The sequence below is a fragment of the Cynocephalus volans genome, chromosome 13 (genome assembly GCF_027409185.1).
Source record: "Cynocephalus volans isolate mCynVol1 chromosome 13, mCynVol1.pri, whole genome shotgun sequence".
Lineage (NCBI taxonomy): Eukaryota > Metazoa > Chordata > Mammalia > Dermoptera > Cynocephalidae > Cynocephalus > Cynocephalus volans.
Window position 1 is genome coordinate 11,741,761 of NC_084472.1, and position 25,201 is coordinate 11,766,961.

The following is a 25,201-nucleotide window of genomic DNA, read 5'->3' on the forward strand; positions in this document are numbered from 1 at the left end:
CTCACCAAGAGCAATAAACCTGTCACCCAGCCCTGGTCCTGTGGCCTTGGCTTCTCTCTCCCGGGTGCCCACCATGCCTGTGAGCAGGCGGCTGGAAGCCTCAGGCCGGTCCCGGTCTCTGAGTGCAGAGTCGGCCCCTCCATCGGCCTCCCTCTGCCTCCGGCCCTTTACTGGAGGTCTCGCTGCCCGGTGTTCGAGACCTCGGAGTTAGTTGGTCCTTGGCGACCTTATCCTGATTGCGGCCATAGAGTTCATCTTTCTGTAGGGAAAGCCACTTGTGTGTCTAACTTTAGTTCGTAACTTTTTTTTTTTTTTTTTTTTTAAAGAGCAGAGTTAGACCCTATGGCTCTGTTGTGAGTGTTGCGAGGGTGAGAAGTTGGGAATTCTTGGAGTCGATTTACCCCAGGTTCATTAGATAATGGAGTAATTTCTCGGGTTGTCTTGTCAAGGTTTGCGGGGTCGGCCCTGGCGGAGCTCTTCCGCACGGAAACTCTTGTCCAGGTCAGCCTCGCAGGTGGAGCTGCCCTTCTGGTAGCTGTGAACACCAAAGAACACGTATACCGACTATATTAGTTTGCTTTGAAAATTAATGACTATGTAGGAAAACCTGCTTTAAACTGTGAAGTGCTTTATAGATATGAGGTGGTATTATGTTGCCTGAGTTTTAAAGAAGGAATATTGTCATAACATCAATAAACCACATGAGGCATTTTTAAAGCTATAAAGAACACTTAACTTCCAAGGAAAAAGAACTTCGTTTGAAGCAGTGTTTCGCCTTGAGTATGCTGATAGTGGTTTAGAAGTGTCCTAGAGTCATAACTCTCTGTGACTAAATAATTGAAATTAATATCCGTAGAATAAAAACGACTTGGGAGCAAGGATTTTGTTTTGTTCACAGCTGTATTCCCAGTGTGGAGACCTGGGCTTGGCACTGAAATGAATGAAGAGAAAAACCTATCAATTCATTCTGTGCCTGGATGTAGTAGATTCCCATTGTGTTTGAAAAGTGAATGAGTGAATGCTCATCTTTTTTGTTGCATGTTTGTATTCAGAACCATGCCACAAAATGGAAACTCTTTACACATATTATTTTTATTGTAAAAAATACAGCACATTAAAGAAAATATGGAACCAGAGGGAACCAAGAAAGTCTTTTACTCACTGTTAAAGTTACTGTCCACTGATAGCACTTGGTTTTATGTGCAGCCTTATCCTTCCCTCCCCCCTTTTTTGTAACTATAATACGTGTTTTATATTCTATTTCTTTCTCTTTTTTGTGTTTTTTGTTTGTTTGTTTGTTTTTTGGGGGTGGCTTGTTGGTACAGGGATTGAACTCTGGACCTTGGTGTTATCAGCACCATGCTCTAACCAACGGAGTTAACTTGTAGCAGTATTTCTTAATATTGTCAGAAGTATCTATTTTAATGCAGTTCTTTATAATCAAAATTTGAGGTGGCTGGTTTAGTACAACTATTTACGTAACTGCTTTTTGTCAACATGTATATTTTGAGTAATGCTGTGGTAAACATCTTTGAATACATAGCCTTTTATATCTTTATTTTAGGCTTTAGTTTAGAATCGTAGAAGTGGAATTTCTGGATCAGAGGTCAGGAAAGTTTTTAAAGCTCCTGATACATATTTTTAATTTGGTTTCAAAAAGGTGGTGCTAATTTATCCTCCCTCTAGAAATACACTATTTCCCACTCCCTTCTCCCTGGTGAGATGTCTCAGTAGCTCTGTTAGATAGGGGAAGTATTATTAGTCTTTTATTACAGAAGTGGAAACTCACTCTTGGAAATGGTAACTCACCTAAGTCAGACAGTAAAAGTCAAAATAGTATCCAAACCAGAAACCCTGTTCTTTCTGTTATACCACTCTGCCTCAAATGAAGTTTTTTGCTGTAGAGAGCAGACATATTTACTCCTTCCTTCAATATTTCAGCTTTGAAAACCGAGGAAAATATTTTTTTTGACTAATTCTTTTTCTCCTTCCTTCGACTTTTTCCTGGTAGAACAGCTGAAGGTTAAACTTGATTAGAAGTGAGAGGGGAGAACAAGTAAGAGAAAACAAGGTTAAGAAGACTTACTTTTTATTTTCTAAAGAATCTACCTTTTTAAGCATCATTAGATTATGCCTCCAGTCCCATAACCTTGTCTCCATTACATACATGAGGAACTGAAATTAATTACTCAATTAAATCCAAGATTATCCAGTTAACAAATAGTGAAACTGGAATTGGAATCCAGGTCAGTTTGATTCCAAAACTTGTATGTTTTTTTTTTTAAATTCCCCCACATGTTGACGAGAGCCTTCATTTTCACTAATATTACCCTAAATTAAAGCTTTTTGTTAAAATATAAATTAAACCAGTAAGAGTTTATAATGGTATTATGGATCCTAAATGTAGTATTATGGATCCTAAACTGTTATTTGAGGAAAGCTCAGGAAGGGGTAGATCTGGAAGAAGCCTTAGAACTCTGATAGCTATTGACTCACCTGAGCCCCTGTGGCCTTGCAGAATCAAAGATTAGAAAATGACTCATTTAGCGACAGCCTGTGGCTCACTTGGGAGAGTGTGGTGCTGATAACACCAAGGCCATGGGTTCAGATCCCTATATAGGGATGGCCAGTTAGGTCACTTGGAGAGCGTGGTGCTGACAACACCAAGTCAAGGGTTAAGATCCCCTTACTGGTCATCTTTTTAAAAAAAAAAGAAAGAAAGAAAATGACTCCTTTGGTTCTTAAATATACCCAGATGTCCCACGTGTGCACACATACCTCCCCATCTCAATTTTGAGAAGTCATCTACTTTTCCCTTTGTGTGGTTCCACTTTTCTTTTGTGTGGCTCCCTACCCTGGCACTTTTTATACCATTTTTTGTCAGGTTTACTATAGAAATTGATGAGCAGATTTTAAAATTTATATTAAAATACAGAGCACATAGAATAGCCACACAACAATAAAAAACTTTGAAAAAAGGACAAAGTCAGAGAACTTAAACTATCTGATGTCGAGACTTTTACAAAGCTACAGTAATCAAGACAGTACGGTATTGATGTAAATACAGACATATTGGTCAATGCAGCAGAATAGAGAGGCCAACAATGGACCTGGATATATATGGCCAGATGATTTTTGTTTCAAAATTAAACAAAAAATTTTTTAAAAATTTTGATTGACAAGTAAAAATTGTATATATTTATGGTGTACAGCATGATGTTTTGATATAGGTATACCTAGTGGAATGGCTAAAACAAGCTACTTAACATGCATTACCTCACATACTTACTTTTTGTGGTGAGAATGCTTAAAATCTACTCTTAGCAATTTTCAAAAATACTGTATATTGCTACCTGTAGAGTCACCATGAAGTACGGTGGATCTCTTGAACTCATTCCTCCTGTCTAACAAATTTTGTGTCCTTCAACCAACACCCCCTGCCCCCACCTCCACCTCTGATAACTGCCATTTTACTCTCTGTTTCTATGAGTTTGAGGTTTTTACACTTCACTTGTGAGATCACGTTATGTGTCTTTCTGTATTTGGCTTATTTTACTTATTATAATGTCCTCCAGGTTCATCCATGTTGTTGCAAATGATAGGATTTCCTTCTTTTTTTGTGGCTGAGTGGTATTCCATTGTGTTTATTCATTCATCTGTTGATGGACACTTAGGTTCATTCTCTTTCTTGGTTGTTATGTTAATGCTGCAGTGAACATGGGAGTGCGTATATCTCTTTGACATACTGATTTCATTTCTTCTGATTTATACCCAGTATTGGGATAGCTGGATCATATCGTAGTTCTATTTTTATTTTTTGAGGAACTGCCATATTGTTTTTGATAATGGTTGTACTGATTTATATTCCCATCAGTAGTGTACAAGGTTTCTCTTTCCTTCACCTTTTCACCAACATTTACTATCTTGTCTTTTTCGTAATGGCCGTTCTAACAGGTGTGAGGTCATTGTGGGTTTTTGTGGGTTTTTTTTTTTTTTTTTTTAAAGATAACCGGTAAGGGGATCTTAACCCTTAACCACACTCACCCAGCGAGCCAACTGGCCATCCCTACATGGGATCCGAACCCGTGGCCCCGATGTCAGCATCGTGCTCTCCCGAGTGAGCCACGGGCTGGCCTGTCATTGTGGTTTTGATTTGCATTTCTGTGATGATTAGTGATATTGAGCATTTTTTATGTACCTATTGGCTATTTGTATGTCTTTTGAGAAATGTCTATTCAGGGCCATTGCCTATTTTTTAATTGGGTTGTTTTCTTACCCCTTTTATTTTGGATTTTTTGAGGGGGGGGCTGGCTTGTAATTTTTTAATACTGTATGTTCCTTGGGGGCAGGAGCTTTATCTCATAGTCGGTTTATAACTATTTTGTTAAATGAATCAATCTCTTGCTTTCTTCAAAAAAACTATTTGTAGCTTATAACTGTACAGTATGTCAAAAATAACAAAAGATGAGAAGGGAAAAAGTAAAGAAAAATAGATGTAGAATAGTGAGAAAAGTACCAGAGGACAGTAAATAAATGGGAGTTCAATTGATGTACCTTCCACTAATGCTGAGCCATGAAGTCAATTTTGAGTTTCCTTGTGGTCCAAACAAAGAAGGAAATATAATTGATACAAAATTCAGTGTGCATAAAATAAAAAGAAAGGAAGGAACAAAGAAGGAAATATAATTGATACAAAATCCACAGTGTCCATAAAATAAAAACATTCCAACTGCTAGAGAAGCAAAGCTTCGATTTGAGAAAAATTTCTGCCTAGGTTTCTCCCAAATCCCAAGTGATGAATTTGACAACATCTTTACAGATAGGAAAGGCTGCTGCTTATTCTGTCCTTTAGTACAAGATAGGGTGTATGTTATTTTGGGTAATACAAGCTGCTTTAACTGTTAACCACCCAAATTTTTGTAGAAATTTCTTACTCGTGTTCAGTGTGGGTGTTGACACATCAGGTACAGAGCCAAAGCACAAATCATTCATTAAAGGCTAGTATGCAGAATATTCAGAGCAATGCTTTAAGGCATGTAGCATCTGGCTGACTTATTCATGGATGAAATTTAATGTATTTATAGAGAATTTTATGGACTGCAAGTTAGCTCTTCATAAATATATCTTAAAATTGGCTTTTGAGAAAAGTTGGACAGCAGATAATTTGAAGCTGACCAAAAGACATGGAGGGCAGGTATTTTGCATTCCCCATTAAAGGCAGATCCATATGCTTTAAAAATTAACCCGGAGAAAGGTGGGATTGAAGTTCTCATAAAAATGAAAAAGCCTTGTCAAGACTCTTGCTTGAATAGAATGTCATTCTGCTTTTATGTACAGAAAGGTAAAGGGAGTATATCTGTATTCAGGGCTAGGTCAGTACAAATACATGAAAGACTTTAGTTGCATCTAAGATTTCAAACCAAAAACATTGAGAGAGAAGGGTAGGATGTCTTGAAGAAAAACATAATGAATAATTTGTAAAAATATTTGTTTTCTCATATATCAGAGCTATAAAATACTTAGAAAAATGATGAATTCAAGAGATAATTTTAATACAGAATTGTAGAAGAAGCAAGGAGAACAAAAAATAGCTTATGTGTCTTAATTGAATAATAATAGATTTAAAGATTTAAAATCTGTGGGTTTTTAATATAGATTAAAAATGGAAGGAAAATGAACTCTCTGCTCCAGTGCAGACAGGAATAACACAACACAGTTGCAAATGTCTGAAGGAGGGAATAAGGTGCTAGCATTTCTGTTCTTAGATAAAATTACATTGACAGTTGGGTGGGGGAAAACTTTTATGTAAGTAGTTACAAGTGAGATGAACTATGTTATGCAGTTACTATATCCTAGAAGAGTCCTTAAGAAAACTTTAAAAAATAAATAAATAGGGCCGACCCCGTGGCTCACTCGGGACAGTGCGGTGCTGGGAGCGCAGTGGCACTCCCGCCGCGGTTCGGATCCTATATAGGGATGGCTGGTGCGCTCACTGGCTGAGCGCAGTGCGGACAACACCAAACCAAGGGTTGCGATCCCCTTACCGGTCACAAATAAATAAATGAATAAATAAATAATTGACATGGGGAGATTGTATGGAATAATTAGGTATAATTACGTTTCACGTGTACATAGATCTTAAAAAATCATTTGCACATAGTTTTTCCAGTAACTACATACAGTTCTAAGGATGCATAGGTATGTTATCTAATAGTTGGCACATTGTAGAAATAAAAAAATTGTATTGAACTAAAATAAATGGCTGCTCTTGGGAGAATAGAATAATTTAATCAGGCCCCCTCGCCTTGGGTCTGGTTGAGGTTGGTGCAGTGCATTCTTTGTACATAAGCAGTGTGTGGATGGAGTTACTGTGCCTGTGTGGCGCCGCATTTAGTGCCACTGGCATTTAGCGCCTCGGGCATTTGCCCTGTGTGGCCATGCTGTCCAACCTATGGCTCCAAGGACTTTTGCTGGTTACCTAGCTCATAGACCTGTGCGTGAATGGTTTGTGACCCAGTCTGTGAACGGGCTAAGGGGTCTGTGAGCTCCAGACCCAGCCTTAGCTTGACAGTTGACCCAGTCGGCAGGATTACGGGCAGGTAAAAGAGCTCAACAACTGCCATGATTACAAAAAAACCCAATAAAAACCTGTAAGGTCAATTTCTCTCTTTGCTATAGACAGAGTCTTATTCCCAGTCAGTTTATGTTCATGGCTTCATTTCCCTAGGGTGGAATGCATAAGATATGAGTATCTTTAATTTACTAAAGTATGCCAAATTGCTTTCCAATATGATTGTCCTCATTTTTATTCCTATCAGCAATATATAAGGGCCTATATCCCTATATGGAGGCCTACACTTGATAGGATCAGAACTTAAAATTTTTGCCTACGTGCTGGGAATGATATCAAGTTATTTTGATTTCTCTGATAACTGGCGAGGTTGAACATTTTTCCATGTTTTCTAGTCTTTTCCTTATGGCTTGCACTATTTGTATCTTTTCAGAAATCCTTTTCTCTCCTCTCAAACTTATTCCCCTGTGTTTTCTTCTACAATTTTGGATTAATATATGGCTTCTTTAATTCTCCTGGAATTTATTTTTATGTATTTTGTATATTCTGAAGTGGGGATTTTTCCCCCTATTTCCATGTGATTAACTGGTTGTCTCAATATCATTCATTGAAGTTTATTTTTTTGCCCTCAATTTGTAATGTCACCTCTCCTATTTGGCAGGCTCCCCAGGCATATATGTGTAGGCCGTTTCAGGTTCCTCTACTAGTCTATTATAGGATATTTTAAATTAGAAATTTTCTTATGAAAAGCTTCAAACATATACAGAGAGAGAATTGCATAATGAACCGCCATATACTCATCACACATATTCAACAGTTACCAAGAATTTACTACACTAGCATCATTTTTGTCTTTTGTTGATGTATTTTAAAGGATATTCCCGGTCTTAGTTCATTTCACCTCTGTATGCTTCAGCATGAATGTCTATTATCACGTTAACAAAATTAAGCATTTTTAATATTATCTAATACCTCAGTCCATATTCAGATTTCTGATTGCTTAAAAATGTCTTTTTAATGGATTACTCATTAGTTAGAGAGTGCTGTTGATAACAACCAACATCAAGGGTTTGGATATCCGTACCTGCCAGCTACCAAAACCAAAACAAATACACTGTTAAAGCCAGTTAGCTAGGGCCGGCTGTGGTTCACTTGGGAGAGTGTGGTGCTGATAACACCAAGGCCGAGGGTTCGGATCCCTATATCGGGATGGCTGGTTAGCTCACTTCAGAGAGTGTGGTGCTGACAACACCAGGTCAAGCGTTAAGATCCCGTTACCGGTCATCCTTTAAAAAAAAGAAAGAAAGAAAAAAAAGCCAGTTAGTTCACTTGGGAGAGGAGAGCATGGTGCCGCTAACACCAAGGTCAAGGATTTGGATCCCCTTACCAGCCAGCCACCAAAAAAAAAAAAAAGTCTTTTTATAGTTTGTTTAAATTACGATCCAACAGGGTTCCCGTATAGAACTTTTTTATGTTTCTTAATTCTTTTAAACTTTAAAACATTGAGCAAACTCCCCCTTCTCAGTTTGTTTAGTTTTCCTGCAGTTGACCTGTTGAAGAAATCAGCTATGTTTTTCTTTAATATTCCACATTCTGGATTTGTCTGTGCTCCTTTATGGTGTCATCTAGTTTTTTTCATCTCTATGTATATCCTGTAAACTAGAAGTTAGCTTTAAAGGCTTGATCAGATTTAGGTTCAACTCTGGGGTCAGGAAACAAAGAATACTTCTTTGGGTTAGGTGTTGGTAATTCCTATCACATCACATCAGGAAACACATAATGTATGGATGTTTCACCTACTCTTGGCAGTGTAAACACTGATTTTGTGGGATTCAGGTGGTTTCAACTGGATACCTCCGTAATAAAATTTTGATTTGCTGGTTCATCCGTCAGTAGTGATATTCTGATTGCCGTTCCTCCTGTATTAGTTGGAATTCTTTAAATAACAAATTTGCCTCATCAACTAGAGCTATTTGGTTATACTGAGATACAGTTGGTACAAGAAAAGCATATAAATGATCTATTCTTTCTTTTTATCAATGTTTAGAGTAAGGAGTTGGTGCTCCAGTTAGTTCCAGTAGTGATTAATAAGAGTTTTTATTAACATCATTATTGAATATTTGAGTATCATTAGCCTAGATTTTTTTAGTTGTCTTTCAGTGGGGAGATTGGTTTATATTAGTTCATCACTACCTGAAGCAGAAGCCTTCTCTCTTAACTGTTTGTGTATCATGGTATTAATTAAGAAAGAGCATGTGTCTTTTAGTTTCAATTTAAATAAAAATGTTAACTCACTTTTCTAATTCCCATTTTTTTGGTTAGTTGTGAGATTTCACAGTTTATGTTTTCATTGGTCATTTGTATTTTCTCCTTTTGATTGTTTATGTCTGTTTGCTCTTCCTCTTTGTTGATCATAATCTTGATTTATGGAGGCTTTTTGTCTATTGAGGATGCTAACCTTTTGTTTTTTGTTGCATTTCCCCCCCATAATGCATAATATGCTTTAATTTTTTAAAGTTATTCTTTTGGAAGAGGTTATAATAGATGTAAGGATTCTTTAATGTAGATATCCTATATAGCATGGCCATCTTTACTTAAGTGCCATAAAGTGTTAACCTCTATTTTCTTCTATTTTGTTTTTACATATTTAAATATATAATCTATATGAACATAAGTGTTATGTTAATTCTTTGCTACAGATAAGTTTATTACTTGTATATTGGCATGAAATAATGTGTCTTTTGTCTGTGTAGGCCCTGCTGATTTTAAAACCTTTCAAAACACCCCACCTTTTCACTAGTGTTCCTAGGTGAGATAAAGTAGCAAAAAAAAAAAAAAAAAAAAAAAAAAAAACCTTGTTAAACAAATAGATAATTTATATGGATATATGCTATATTAATTATGCAAAGGCAAAATTTAAAAATACCAAGTCTTATATTTCCTAGACAAATAACTGGTAATTGTAACAAGAGTATAATATACTTTCAGTATTTTCATACTCTTGTAAACCTGAATAATATATTTATTTTCTTTGTGTAATAATTGATTGTATTTCTCTTATTTTGGATAGACACTTGGCATTTCACCTGAAGAGAAATTTGTTATTACTACAACAAGTAGGAAAGAAATTACCTGTGATAATTTTGGTAAGTAAACAGTGTTGTTAAATTCACATTTTTATATTTAATTTGTTCTAGTACATGATAGTGCAATAACTATTTTATGTAGGTATGCATCTAAAACTGTTGATGGTTTTGGTTACTTTGTTGGGATAAGGGAGGAAACTGGTTATATGGGCAGTCTGCTCACAGGTCATGTTTTTCAAGCATGAGTATAGAAAAATAATTTATTAGTAATGGCTACAGAAGATGAGACCTTGCCTACCACTTGGCACAGATCTTCTGTATGAGCCCTCAAGAAGCTGATTTTCCTAACCAATGTAGATTTTTCCATTATCTTTTCCCAGTTAATTTCCGTGACCTGCCAGTTTTTCATGCCTGATTCCTTTTAAATTTAACCATTCATGTTGATACCACTTTACTACAGATTGTCATCTGATTTCCTGTGATAGTTTAACTTATTAAGAATTGAGTATTTCAGATGAGTGGAAGTGTTTGTGCCCGTTCCATTGATATCCTTAACAAAACAACAGCTGAATTTATAGATAGATGCATTGTTTGGGGATTTGCCCATGTTAAAGATATTTCATAGAATCTTGCATATTCAGAGTAAGAGTATATTGAGTTTCTGATACTAACCTAGCACTTAAGATTTTAACTCTATTACAGATGAAACTGTTAAAGATGGAGTCACTCTATACTTGCTACAGTCAGTTAATCAGTTACTATTAACAGCTACAAAAGAACGAATTGACTTCCTACCTCACTATGACACACTGGTTAAAAGTGGCATGTATGAATATTATGCAAGCGAAGGACAAAATCCTTTACGTAAGTATTCCATTCGTACTAATTTTGATAAACTATTACTCTCCTTTATCCCCTGGTCACATGTCATTCCTTCTCTTTTTATAAATCCTCTCATTCTACTTAATTAGAAGACTATGACTATTCATTTTGAGCTTCCTTACTGAACTTCTTTAACACAATTTTTTTTCTGCCTGTCATCTTCACAGTGAAGAAACTCCTCTAAAGCTAACCTACTAGTAGAACTCATTCCTTTTCAAGGAATTTTGTACCTATATACAAATTTTCCATCTCCTGTGTATTTTCTCCTGATTTATTCTTCCTGGCCTCCTGTAGACCTCTCCCAATTAAGAAAATATGTTTTACCTTGGAAATTTATATAGCCTAACTGCACAAGTCAGTGGTTTATGTTCTTGTCTCCATGTCTTTATCATTTTCTTCCACCTTGACTACTTGTCAGTTTCTGTCCTACTTCTGGACTGTTTGTCAGTGATATTTACAAATCAGTAGATTTACCAAATCATCCATCTCTCTCTGGACCCTGCCAAAGTGTTCAATACTCCTTAGATGTTCATTATAAACTCTCTTTTATTAAAATTATTTTTTCATTATATATGCATTATCGTTTGTAGGAAATTAGAAAATACAGATAAGCATAAAGAACATCCATATCTCTACCAGGTGGATATAACTATCACTGACACTTTGGTGTTTATCATTTCAGACATGTTTACATTATTTGAATTTTTTGTAATGGTTTTATATGATGCATACTTCTTCAATCTACTTTTTTGTTTTAAAATAAAATGAACATATTTAATATATGTGTCTATATCTATAGACACATATATATAGTTTTCAGTGGTATTTAGATAACATGTATATAGTTTTCAGTGGTATTTAGATAACATAATTTATTTGAACAATGTTCTATTATTAGACATTTAGGTTGTTTCTAGTTTTTTTATTGTCACGAGTGACTCTGAATGTTCTTGTGACTAAATCCTTGTGTATATCCTTACCTTAACTACTACTGTTACTGTTACTGCTATTGGCTGCAGCGTCAGACTCTGTGTCAAGTACTTGATGAGCATTATCTCATCTAATCCTTAATCCTATGAAATAGCTAATGCTAGAAAATGATATAGATAATGACCCTATTTTGCAGAAGAAAGTGAGGCGAAGAGATGTTAGATAACTTGCCCAGGGCCACATTGCTAGTGAGTAGTGGAGCCAGGGTTTGAACCCTAGCAGAGTGTTTTTGGAATTTGAACTCATAACCAGTACATTTATTAGCTCTCACATTCTTTTGTACAAAAAAGCTCTTATTTCTCCCATCTTAAAAACACCATAATCTTAGTTCCTCCACTAGTTACTGCCCAGTTGTTTGCTCCTGCTTACAGCAAATATTCCTCGAAAGACTATCACTATCACTATCAGCTGTACTTCTCTTCCTCCCATTCTCTCCTGTTCACTCTGACCTAGGCATTTGCTACTGCCATTCTACTGTACCTACTATTTTAGGATCATCAATAACTAAGTCCAGAGATCACTTTTCAGTTCTTATTTTACTTGAGGCATTATTTGACATAGTTTTATCACTTCTTTCTCCTTGATAGATTTTTTTCGCTTGGCTTTTGAAAAATCATACTCTTGATTTTCTTTTTACCTCATTGCCTATCCTGTTTTCTTTTCTCTCCCTACCTTCTTAATGTTGAAGTACCTCATGGCTTAGTCCTTGATCTTTTATCTTCTCTCTTAACTTCCTCACATAGTGATCATGTCCAATCTCATGGCTCTAAATACCATCTCTATAGAAGTGACTCTCAAATGGAAGTGGCAAGAAATGGTCATTTTTGGTTAAATATTGAAAATAGTGCCAGTCTTATCTCCTGAGTTCCAATTTTGTCCATCCAGTTGCCCATGTAGCATTTACACTAGAATGTCTAAAATGAGAACCCTGATCTGTTCACTGAATCCTATGCTACACATAGTTTTCCCCATCTGAGTTGATCATCACTCTGTCCTACTGGTTGCTCATTTCAAAAATCAAATTGATTCTTTTTTGTTTCATAGCTCTCACTCATTTTCTTTGTCAGAAAATCCTGTTGGCCCTGTCTTTAATATTTACCTAAAAATGACCATTTCTTACCACTTCTGTTGCTACCACTTGATTTGAGACATCATCATATCACTTAGATCACAGTGGCCTCTTAACTGGTCTCTCTCTTTTCATCCCTGTTTATACAGGTTTGAGAAGTCAGATTGTGTCATTCTACTGAAAACACTGATAGCTCCCCATTTCACTCAGAGTAAAAGCCAAAGTCTTTACAGTTTACATACAAGGCCTTAGTAGTTCTGCTTTATATCTCCTCTGATTTTGTTTTCACTTCTCCTTGCTTGTTCACTCCCTTCAGTGCGAGCCATATTTTCAGTTTAGGGCCCTCCACCTGGAATGCTTTGTCCAGATGGCCCTGAACTCATTCCCTCACCTAATCCAAGTCTTGTTTATCTGTTATTTCTCAATAAAAGTTACTTTGATCATTCTATTTAAATTGGAACTGTGTTCCCTGTGTACCTTTACTGTTATTTGATCCCTTTGCTCTGCTGTTTCTTTTCTCCATAACCACCTCCTAATGTGCTATAGAATTGTATTTCTGGTCTTCCTCTATTAGAATGTTAAATCCATAAGAATAGGACCTTCGTCTGTGTTGTTCAGGTCCTAGCACAATGCCTGGCACATAGTAGGTGCTTAAATATCTGAATATTGAATGAATCTTTCATTTTCCCTAAGGATAAATTTCTAAATGTATAATTGTGAGGTCAATGGGTATATTCATTTTAAAGACTTAAATATAGTTTGTTTAATTAGCTTACAGAGTGGTTGTATCAATTTTCATTTTTACTGTAATCATATGAATAAGCAGACTTCATTGTTTAAACTATTGCTTTGATTTCTTTGACTTTATGCTACATCTCTTGGATCTTTTCCTACTTGTTTCTCTGCTTCTGGTTCTTGACTGTGTTGTGGACATTTATTCAAGTCATGCTGATCTTTTTATGCTTTCCTCTTAGTGAACTGATCCTTAACTATTGTTATCTGTGTCAGTGAAGCAAAAATCTTTCTCTCTGGCTGTCTTTAGTCTCTCAGTTAACACAGTGTCTGCTTCAGCTCCCTGTAGAGTATCTCTACTCATTGAACTTGATGTATCATATCTAAAACTGTGGACATCATATCCAAAACTGAATTTTTCTTTCCTCCCCTCTAAATTTCCTGGTTTTGGCCAATATGACCATTTATCCAGTCTCCTAGAGGCAGAAACTCAAACACATGTCGGATTTCTTTTTTCCTCTCCTTAAAATTTTATCTAATTAGATAATAAGTTCTACTCGTTCTTCCTTCCATATTTCTCTTAACTAAGTCTCTTTTCCTCCCGTTTCCTACAATGTCCCTTCTTCATTTTTTAGTTATTACCCTTAGCCAGATCCTTATACTATCTGGTTTGTGGTAACCTTGTAATTTGTTTATTTTATTTTATTTTATTTATTTATTTATTTTTTTAAAGGTTTATTTTTATTTATTTTTTGTTTGTTTGTTTGTTTGTTTGACTGGTAAGGGGATCGCAACCCTCGGCACAGTGTGGTCTGCACCACGCTCAGCCAGTGAGTACACCGGCCATCCCTATATAGGATCCGAACCCGCAGCCTCGGTGCTCCCAGCGCTGCACTCTCCCAAGTGAGCCACGGGGCCGGCCCTGTAATTTGTTTATAAACATAGCCTTCCCTTAAGTGTTTAGGGTGAGTGGAAGTGTTTGCTGGAGATCTACTCTGGGTTAATTATAGCTTTAGTTGAGTTAAGCTTCTGTGGAATTAAGAGACATACGTTTGATATATTCCCCCACCCCCTTTTTTTTTAAATTAAGGGAATAAAAGCAGGAAATAGTTTGAGTAGTGACCTGGAAGAAAGGAAAATATTAGTTAAGGTTGAGCCAGGCATAAATTGAATGTTATGTTTGCAGCGTGGAAGGGAATTGATAGTTCTGCTAAGAAGACATGTTCTGCTATTTGACAAGTTTCTGTTAGTTGTAAGAATTCTATATCGAATCTAGCTTTTGAGACACTTTTATAGTTGCTTTATATTTGCCTTCATATCTCTAAATGTGTTAATTTTTGACTCGTGTGTGATGTAATTACATGGCACAGACTATTTTTTGATTTTATGGTTGTGGTCTTCTATTTGTCTCTTATGTCTGTATGTCTGTCTTTAGATTATAAACTCCTTGAAGCCAGGAATCATGGCTGGCTGACTCATGCCGTATAGTGCCATACAAGTACTGGTTGAGGACTGCTTTTTTATGCTGGTGGTGATTGGTGATCATGCCTTTATTATGTATTGTATCGTTAGGAACAGGATAATACTTTAGTTCTAGCTCTCTTGAAAATAAAAGTGATGCCTTTAAGGTACTTCAGAGTTTCTTCTACTTTGAACTTTTATATAAAGTATTGATTAAAAACATTAAGCAATAATGTTTTCTCAATCTCTTCCAGCATTTGCTCTTGCGGAATTAATTGACAATTCATTGTCTGCTACATCTCGTAACATTGGTATTAGAAGAATACAGATCAAATTGGTAAGAAAATAATACTATAAAGAAATTTAGTTTTTCCTTTTATAAGAATAGTATAAGTTCATTGGAGAAAAATTAGAAAATAAAGATAAACTAAAAGTAGAAATGATTATCTGATGTCTCCATCCATTGTTAAAGTTTTTTTAATGTGTCCTTGTTTCTATGCATATATGTATACATGTATGTGTACATTTTGTTTTTAGTAATTTTCTACTTTCCCTTAACAGTACATTGTAAACATGTGCCACATCATGGATATTCTGCAGTATAATATTCCATGGCTGCAGAGTGGTTTATTGGCTATAATATAAATTATGTAGTCAGTCTTCTATTGTTGAACATTTAGATTTATTATTATTTTTTTTTGCCATTGGGAGAAATGCTGGAATGGTGGATATTCTTACATGTCTTTGTACATGCCTCTGATGACTTCCTTAAGTTAAATTCTGAGAAATGGAATTTCTGGGTTAGAGGACGTGAAGAATTCTAAGGCTTTTGATACATTCTGAGGCTTCTGATACATAGAGCTGAAGTGCCTTTCAGAAAGTTGTATTAATGTACACTTCCATAAGCAATGTATTAAGTGAGCCCATTGAATCGCTTTTTTTATATTTAACATTCCACGTTTTAAATATTGATTTGACTTTTCCTGTCTTTTTAACTTATTTTGTTTTATAGCTTTTTGATGAAACACAAGGAAAACCTGCTGTTGCAGTGGTAGATAACGGAAGAGGAATGACCTCTAAACAGCTTAACAACTGGGCTGTGTATAGATTGTCAAAGTTTACAAGGCAAGGGGACTTTGAAAGGTTAGAAAACTTTACTTTTTTTATGGGTAGCTGTGTATTTTAATAAGGATAAAAACTCTAATATGCCTTTAGCTATACATGATACAATGGCGGTTTTGATGTGCTCGGCATATTTATTTAGGTTTTTATGTTATCGAATTTTTATGATCAGTATTCAGAGTCGGAACTGCATAGTATTGTGCCTTTCCATTAAGCAGTCTTTTTGCGTCTCCTGAGGTATGTAGGAATTATGTTAATATGTTAAGTACTTTAGAGTTTTTCCCCTTTCCTTATTAAGTGTGATGAAAATCATGTAGCCTCTAGAGCAGTAGAATGGTTTTAAAATAGGCTTTAGAAATTGCTTTATGTCACTTGCAAAATGTCTAAAACTACATGTGGTTCTGTGGGGCTTGCTATTGGTCTACTTTCAGAGCTCTGTTTTGTGAAATATTCGCAGCTGTTAGGGAATAGAATCTAGTCATGAGTTTCATATCAGAATGTGCTTGTAGAAAATATCTTGACTGAAAATGTCATAGGGAAAAACAAATTATCCTAAAAGATGTCAGATATAAAGATTTAGATTCTTGGGTTATTAGTGGAACTTTAGTAAGAAGAGCTTTCACCCATAAGTCTTGATATTTTAAGTTGCGTTGTGTACTTCAGATAACATACTTGAGAAGAATCTAGGGCATTTTTATTAAGTAGTTAGTATTTGTTCATAGCCTGTTTTGCTCTTTATTATGTCAAGAAAAATCACCGACATTGAAGGATCTATCTGAATATGTTAAAATTAATATGAGAGTACTTCAGAAAGTTCAAGGAAAGATCTGTTATCTTTTTTCTTTTTTTTCCCTTTTTTTCCTTTTTACACTCAGCAACACCCAACATTCATATTATCTTTTAATTCTGTTTTTCCATGAACTTTTTGAAGTACCCTCATATAGTTAGCACATTTGCCCTCTTCTGAAGTTTCAGCATCCTCATAATTTTCATAAAATTAGTAAAGACTTACAGGGCTATTTTGAGAAGCAATATCGTGAAGAACAAGGACTTAGTATCATTGCCTGGTTTGAATTCTAGCCTTGACTCTTACTAGTTGTGTGACACTGGTCAAGATACTTTACTTCTCTGTGCCTCAGTTTATATATCTGTAAAATGGGGCTAATACCCCATAACGTTTCATGAAGACTGAGTCAGTTAGTACATGTAAAATTCTTGGGACAGAGTCTGGCATATGGTAAGCAATCAATAAATATAAGCTATCATTTTAGTTATTACTTCTCATTTCTGACCATAGACTTTTCTACAACCATTCTTTTTCACTGTTTTCATGAATACATGCTACTTAAAGTATTTGTAAAATAGCCAGAGAGAAGGCAAAAGATAAGATTTAGCATACGATGGAAGTATTAGGTAGAAGGGAAGAGAAAACAGATGGTAAACTAGGCAAAAAGATTGGAAAAATATCAGCTAAATCAACTGAAGAATAGAAAGACGTACAGTCCATGGTTTATTAAAATTAAATCTTAATTGGATTTATGGGACATGGATTCTTGATTTTTCTCTCGATCTTAGCACAACACAAACTTAATGCAAATGTTAGGGAAATTTTAATTTTTGGTAAAAATATTTCTGTTGCTGGTTTTGGTCCTAGCTTTATGGGTATCGTGTCAGTGATCAGCTGTTATAACTGTTAAATACTCTTACTATCTTTGAGTCCAGAACCAGTGCCTTGACCCACTCCAATTTCTGTTAACATCAGATGCAACCCTTCTGCCCCCTAGCTTCTACTCCTGTAAAAGAACCTATCAGCTGCTTTACTTCTTCCAGTTCAGTTTTTACTATATGCAAGGATGGGGATGTCATAGAAGACAGGCTATGTAAGAAAAGGAAGGACAGGCTAAAAGTACAAAATATCTGACAGTTTAGTCCTGTGAGTAACTTATGTTGTATTGGAGAGAGAAGCAGAAGTAAACACAAAAAATTACATTTATAAGTATTTCAGTTATAGATTATTACTATGAAGAAAATGTACAGTAATATTTTAGTGCTGGTGGGCATCTCCTTTAGGTAAGGTGGTTGGAGAAGAGGGCCTCTTTAAGTTGAGGCTTGAATGATTAGAAGAAAGCCAAATGAAGATCTGAAGGAAGAGTATTCTAAGTAGAAGAAACACCAGCAAAGGCAAAGACTTTGAGAATGTGACAGTCTTGTTTTGAGAAACAAAAAGGAGGCCAGTGTGGTTGGAGCATAGTATATGAAGGACAGAGTAGAGGGAGATGAGGTGAGAGTTCTCATTTGGCAACATTCTTCATTTTTTTTTTTTTTGAAAAGATGACCGGTAAGGGGATCTCAACCCTTGGCTTAGTGTTGTCAGCACCACGCTCAGCCAGTGAGCAAACCGGCCATCCCTATATAGGATCCGAACCCGTGGCCTTAGTGTTATCAGCACCGCACTCTACCGAGTGAGCCACGGGCCGGCCCAGGCAACATTCTTCATAAATCTCATTCACTGGAGTACTACCCCCCCCCTTTTATTTTGAAAAATTTCAAGCCAACACGTAAGTTGAAAGAAAAGTACTGGCACCCATATATCCTTCACCCAAATTTATCAGTTAATGTTTTGTCACATTTGTTATCTGTCAACACACACACATGCTTATTTTTTCCTGAATCATTTGAAAGTGTATTATAGACTTCATGACATTTCACTCCTAAGTACTGCGTACAGCATATATCACCTGAGAACAAGGGCATTCTCATAAATATGTTCATGATTACACCCAATAAATTTATCGTTGATGCAACAATATCTAATATAATGTCCATATTAGATTTCTTCTGTTGTCGTGTCTGTCTAGTTTCCTTTATTCTATGATAATTGCCCATCTTTTGTGTTTACCACAAAATGAGAATTATGAAAGTGCCTAAGCTAGTTTTCTTGCAGATGGTTTACAACCTGGATCTGAGTGTCTATTCTTTTCTATAGCATTCTATTATGAACACTTTCAAACATACTGAAAAGTTGAAATTCTGTAGTGAATATCCATATGCCACACCTAGATCTACCATTGAAAGTTGCTTTACCAAATATCTACCTATTCCACCATCCATCAGTTCATTTTATTTTTTATGCAGTTCAAAATAAGTTACAGATACTAGTATTTTCTCCTCATACTTAAGGCATCGATATCATTATCTAGAGTTTAATATTTTTTATTCTTTTAAGGTAAAATTTACATACAGTGAAATGCTCATATTTATCTTAAGCTTATTGACTTTGTTTTTTATGGAGTTACAATTTATGTATCTTAAAATTCACTGTATTAAAGTATACAATTCAGTTGTTTTCAGTATAGTCACAGAGTTGTGCAGCCATTACCACTAATTCCAGAACATTTTCACCACTCCGAAAGAAACCCCGTACCCAGTTGTACTCCCTACCTCCCCCTCCCCCTCACTACTGGCAATCACAGTTACACTTTTAATAGTTGTTAATCTACATTTTTAGCTGTTTTTCTAGGGATTACAGTCAGCATCTTAATTTAACAATCCAGTTTGTATTAATGCCAACTTAATGTCCATAGTACACAAAATCTTTGCTTCTATATAGCTTTGCTCCCCTCCCACTCTTGTGTACTCTTATTTTCATATTAATGACATCTTTATATAATAGAACCCTGTTGACACAGTTTTATACTTACTATTTTATGTAGTTATCTTTGAAATCAGATAGGAGAAAAGAAGAGTTACAAACAAAAAATACGTTTATACTGTCTTTTCTACTTATCTGTGTAGTTATCTCTACCTTACTTTACTCTTTATTTCCTGTGCAGTTGAGTTACTTTCTAGTGTCTTTCATGTCAGCCCAAATGACTTAGTAGCTCCTGTAGGGCCAGATCTCCTAACAACAAATTCCCTCAGTTTTTATCTGGGAATGTTTTAATCTTTCTGTTATTTTTGAAGGCTACATGTGCTATATGTATAAAGAACGCCTGGCTGACATTCTTTTTCTTCAGCACTCGAATATGTTAGCCCACTGCCTTCTGGCTCCATGGTCTCATGAGAAATCAGCTGTTAATCTTACTGAGGCTCTCTCTGTCTTTGGCTTTTGACATTAACTCTAATGTGTCCAGGTGTGGATCTTTTTGAGTTCATCTTGCAGTTCATTGAACTTCTTGAATGAGTAGAATGTTTTTCATCAAATTTGGGGAGTTTTTGGCCAAATATTCCAAATATTCTTTCTCTTTTTTCCTGCAACTCCTGTTATCCATATAATATCAGTGCTTTTGATGGTGTCCTACAGGTCTCTGAGGCTCTGTTTATTTTTCTTCATTCTTTTTTCTTTTTGTTTCTCACACTGAGTAATCAGAATCAACCTGCCTTCAAGTTCACAGATTCTTTCTTCTACCAACTCAGATCTACTCATGACCTCTTAAGTGAATTTTTCATTTCAGTTATTGTTCTTCCCAAATCCAAATGTCTGGTTTTTTTAAAAAAAAAATTTCTGTCTCTATTGAAATTCTGTAATTGGTGAAGTATGTAAATTCTTATACTTTCCTTTAGTTCATTAGACATGGTTTTTGTTCATTGAATATATTTTAAATAGCCTATTTAAATCTTCTTCTAGTAAGTCCAATGTCCGGGCTTCCTCTGGGACAGTTTCTACTGACTGCTCTTCTTTCCGTATGTGAGCCATACTTTAATATTTCTTTGCATGGCTTGTACTTTATTGTTGAGAACTGGACGTTTTGAATAATATAATGTAGCAACTCTAGAAATCCAGTCCCTCTTCCTCTCCAGGGCTTGTTGTTATATTTGTTGTTGTTTATGTAGTGGCTTTCCTGAACTGATTCTATAAAGTCTATATCTTTTCTCTTGTGTTACATTTGAAGTCTCTGCTCACTTAGCTTAGTGGTCAGCTAATGATCGAACATTTCCTTAAATGTCCTGAACCACTCAGTCTCCCAGCTTTGGCTGAGGGGCTCTGTGTGCATAGTGTGGTATGTTTTTAATGCTTTGGCATGCAGTTTACAACTCTGCCTTACCTTTCACTTTTGCTTGCAGAGAACATCAGGTCAGCCAGAGGTGAATGATTAGGGCCTTCGCAATTCTTTCTTGAGCATGTATACAGTCCTATGCATAGGTGTGACCTTTTCAATTCTCATGAATGTGTTGGAGCTTTTAAAAACCACTATGGACCTCTCATTCCCCAAATTTTCCTTGTATGTTTTTGGTCTCATGCATTTTCCTCCCTCACCCCTGGTTTTTCATTGCCTCAGACAGCTGCCATGATAAGTAGTTGCTGCTTATTATTTTTGACAAATACCCAGGGAAAAAGCTGTTTACAAGAGCAAAGCTCTGAGATGGGCAAATAATGACCAATCCGGCCAGTGGAGGTTCTTAGGGAACTACCACACAGGTCTGGTAGTGACAGTCCTCTGGGGATGGGGCTTTGGGGAAACTCCATACTTATTCAGCCCCCCTCCAGTGACTGTGGGACTGTTGGTTTTCAAGGCAACTGTGGAAAGGGTGATAGGGGAATGGGATAGGGCAAGTTAAAAGCCAACAAAGATCACTGAGATTCTCTTACTGATATACAGATGTGTTTCTTGAATAGACATTCCTAGTATTGTTGCAAGCCTTTGATTAATTTTCAGAGTTCTGGAAAAGTTGATTTTGACAATTTTTTCAGGTGTTCTCATTGCTTTTGTGAGTGGATTTTTGGAACACTGCCATTCTGGAAGTGTTCATTCCATTTACTTATTTTTGACAAATGTGTAACCCAAACCCCTATCAAGATAGAGGACATTACAAGAACCTAGAAAATTTGCTCATAACTTGGCCACTATTGGAATTATTACCTTAGAAGTTAACTTGAAGGGGCTGGCCTGTGGCTCACTTGGGAGAGTATGGTGCTGATAACACCAAGGCCACGGGTTCAGATCCCTATATAGGGATGGCCGGTTAGCTCACTTGGAGAGCGTGGTGCTGACAACACCAAGTCAAGGGTTAAGATTCTCTTACCGGTCATCTTTAAAAAAAAAAAGAAGAAGAAGAAGAAGAAGAAGTTAACTTGAATACCTGGGACATAGTTGTAACACTGTCTATTTATTTTGTAGAGGAAGGAGGAATACATTAGTTAGGTCAGCTGGGTGGCCATAATTCCAGGTGTGTGTGAGCAGTGCTGCTTTCTGCACTTGCAACTATCTCAGCAATTAAAAGGCTCTAAACTCAGTCAGAGAACCATTTTTAGGAGAATGAAATGACATGTTATGAGGCCTGTGCCATTTTTAGATTGTAGAATTGGACCCCCAACAGATTTTTTTCTAATTTTCCTAAAGAAAAAGCTGCTTTATCCTCAATATTTTTTTGAGAATTGGGATGAGCTTACATTTACTTTCTAATATTTGAGTTTACTTGAATTTAGGGAGTATGTAATATTTAAGCATCTTACTTTAATTTGATTATTTCCCTTGTGTCTGGCAGATTTATTCCAGAGGGATCGGGGGCCATTCATCCGTTTTCTTGCAGGTGGAGATTTCTTCATTTTGGTGGGTTTTTTTCTTTGGTAGATTTGAGATAGTGAGAAATGAATATACATGTGGAGTCACTCTACCCTGTTTCCTGGCAATCACTTAGATTGTTTTTAGTTTCTAATTTGATCATCTCTCCTGTTCCTTTTTCTTACTTTAAACACCTCTTATGTTTTGTTTTCATGCAAATTTTGCTTCTCTCCTCTAATAAATAAACTGCTCATGTTTCACGCAGATAAAGTATCCTCTTTTATTGTATGAAGAATATGAATTCTTTGCTCTGAAATTCTTTTGGACTTTGATGTAAATTTATTCCTGAGGGAGATGACTTTTTCAATTCTCCAGAGGACTGCTTTGTTACAATATTGCTTCTTAAAATCTTAGACTATTTTCCCACTTTTATGTATCTTTAGGAAGGGATATTTATATAGTTCTTGAGTGTAGATGTAGGAATTTTTCAAGACCCAATAAAAGAAGTCAGACCTGCTTGCGATCTATATTCTTAGCCTTATTTTCTGTGATAGAGTTGTTGCCTAGCTTAGGCTTGCATGGATGGTTTTGGTTGAAAAAAGACTTACTGCCTGGTGATTATGAGTGTCCATTCCTATCAGTGAAGAGAATTCTTCAGTTTTGCATCAGTTTAAGTATGTATGTGATGTGTGTGTGTGTTTTTCCCCATCGAGCTTCCCTCTCCCTAAAATTTTGTGTACCTTACCACAAGTATTTTAAGGAAAATATAAGAATATTTTTAGCCTGTTTCCTGGAAGTATTGCCACAATAACTGAATTCTTAGAACCCATTTACCTTTTTTTTTCCTTAATGAATATTAGGTATATAGACTTTGATTAATCATAATTCTAGGAAATAGATTGCATCCTACAAGTTTTGGTATGCTATATTTTCACTTTCATTCATTTCACTGTATTTTTTATTTCCTTTGCAATTTGGTCTTTAACCCATGGATTGTTTTAGGAGTATGTTGTTTAATTTCCAGGTTTTCCCAACAGATTATTATCTTTCTGTTGATTTCAAGTTTGATATCATTATGGTCAAAGAACATATACTATCTGATTAGTTCTTTTATATTTGTTGAATGTGGTTGTATGATCCAGGATATGGTCTGTCTTGGTACATTTTCTTTCTTTCTTTTTTTTTTTTGTCGTTTTTGTGACCAGTAAGGGGATTGCAACCCTTGGCTTGGTGTTGCCCGCCCCGCACTCAGCCAGTGAGCGCACCGGCCAGGATCCGAACCCGCGGTGGGAGTGCCACTGCACTCCCAGCGCCGCACTCTCCCGAGTGAGCCACGGGGTCGGCCCTTGGTACATTTTCAGTGCATCCTTGAAAAGAAGGTATATTTTGGGAGTTTTGGGAGAAGTGTTCTGTAATTGTTGATTAGATTAAATTGGTTGTTCATTTCTTTATATCCTTGCTGGTTTTCTGTGTGGTAGTTACTAAAAGAGGGGTATTGAACCCCACTATATTTATAGATTTGTCTGTTTCTTTTTAGTTCTCTTAATCTTTGCTTTTGCTTTATGTATTTGAAGTTGTGTTATTTGGTGCATACGTAGAACTGTTATGCCTTCCACACCTTTTTGGTGGATTGACCCTTTTATCATTATGTAGTGTTGCTCTTTGTTCCTGGTCGTTTTCATTGCTCTGAAGTGTATTTTATTTATCAGTATAGTGCCATTTCCAGCTTCTTCTCATTCATGTTTGCAAGGTATATCTTTTTTCATCCATTTTCTTTTAATCTACCTATATGATTATATGTGAAATTAGTTTTTTGTAGACACATCTAGTTGGGCCATTTTTATTTAAACCACTCTGCCAGTTTTATTTAGTGTATTTGTACCATTGCATATAATGTGATTATTGATATCTTAGGACTTGAGCTTGTCATGTTATAATTTTTCTGTTTCTTCCCTTCGTTTTTCAATTTTCTTTTCTGGTTTTTTTGTGGATTACATGAACATAGTTTAGTGTTCTGTTTTCTTACTCTGTTGTATTTGTAAGTATATCTTGTATTTTATTAATAGTTGCTCTAGAGTTTACTGTATACATACATAGCTTATTACAGTATGGACATTTTACACTTAAAGTGAATTGTAGGAATCTTACCACAATTTAGGTCCCATAACTCCCATTTATAATTTAATTGTCTTAAATATCATCTCTACATGAATACATTGAGGACAAAGTTATTTTGATTTCAACAATCTGACATGGTTTGAAAAACTTCAGAGTGATAGCCTCTTTTGTTTACCCATGTATTTGTTTGTTTCATTGTTCTTTCTTCATTTCCTACTGATATTCTTTTATTGACTTTGTCTGATGTTAATATATTTACTCCAGCTTTCTTTTCGTTAGTGTTAAAATGGTAAATCATTTTCCAACCTTTAATCTATAGTCTCATCATGTTTAAAGAGGGTTTCATTCAGGCAATAGATAGTTGTGTCTTAATATATGACAATCTCTGCCTTTTAATTGGGATGTTTAGACCAGTTGCATTTAATGTGATTATTGGTATGTTTGGATTGAAACTTACCATCTTTGCTGTTTGTTTATTTTTCCAGTCAGTTTTTCATTCCCATTTTTTTCCCTGACTTAGATCGAGTCTTTTTGCATGTGTATGTGATTCCATTTTATCTCTTTTTTTTGGCTAGTTAGTTATAACACTGTTTTGCTGTTTCACTGGTAACCAGGAATCATAGTATTCAGTTGATCCTTGAACAACATGGCTTTGAATTGCACAGGT

The 25,201-nt window shown here is 35.8% G+C and overlaps 1 protein-coding gene across 3 annotated transcripts in view; it reads left to right on the forward strand.

Moving 5' to 3' along the window:
• Positions 1–25,201, forward strand: part of SMCHD1 (structural maintenance of chromosomes flexible hinge domain containing 1) — a 155,612-nt gene that overhangs the window by 592 nt on the left and 129,819 nt on the right. For all 3 annotated transcript variants that reach the window (XM_063077158.1, XM_063077157.1, XM_063077159.1), the window contains exons 2-5: positions 9,642–9,717; positions 10,360–10,521; positions 15,046–15,128; positions 15,804–15,934. In XM_063077158.1, the coding sequence (XP_062933228.1) occupies positions 9,642–9,717; positions 10,360–10,521; positions 15,046–15,128; positions 15,804–15,934 (452 nt within the window). The remainder of the gene's footprint in view (positions 1–9,641; positions 9,718–10,359; positions 10,522–15,045; positions 15,129–15,803; positions 15,935–25,201) is intronic.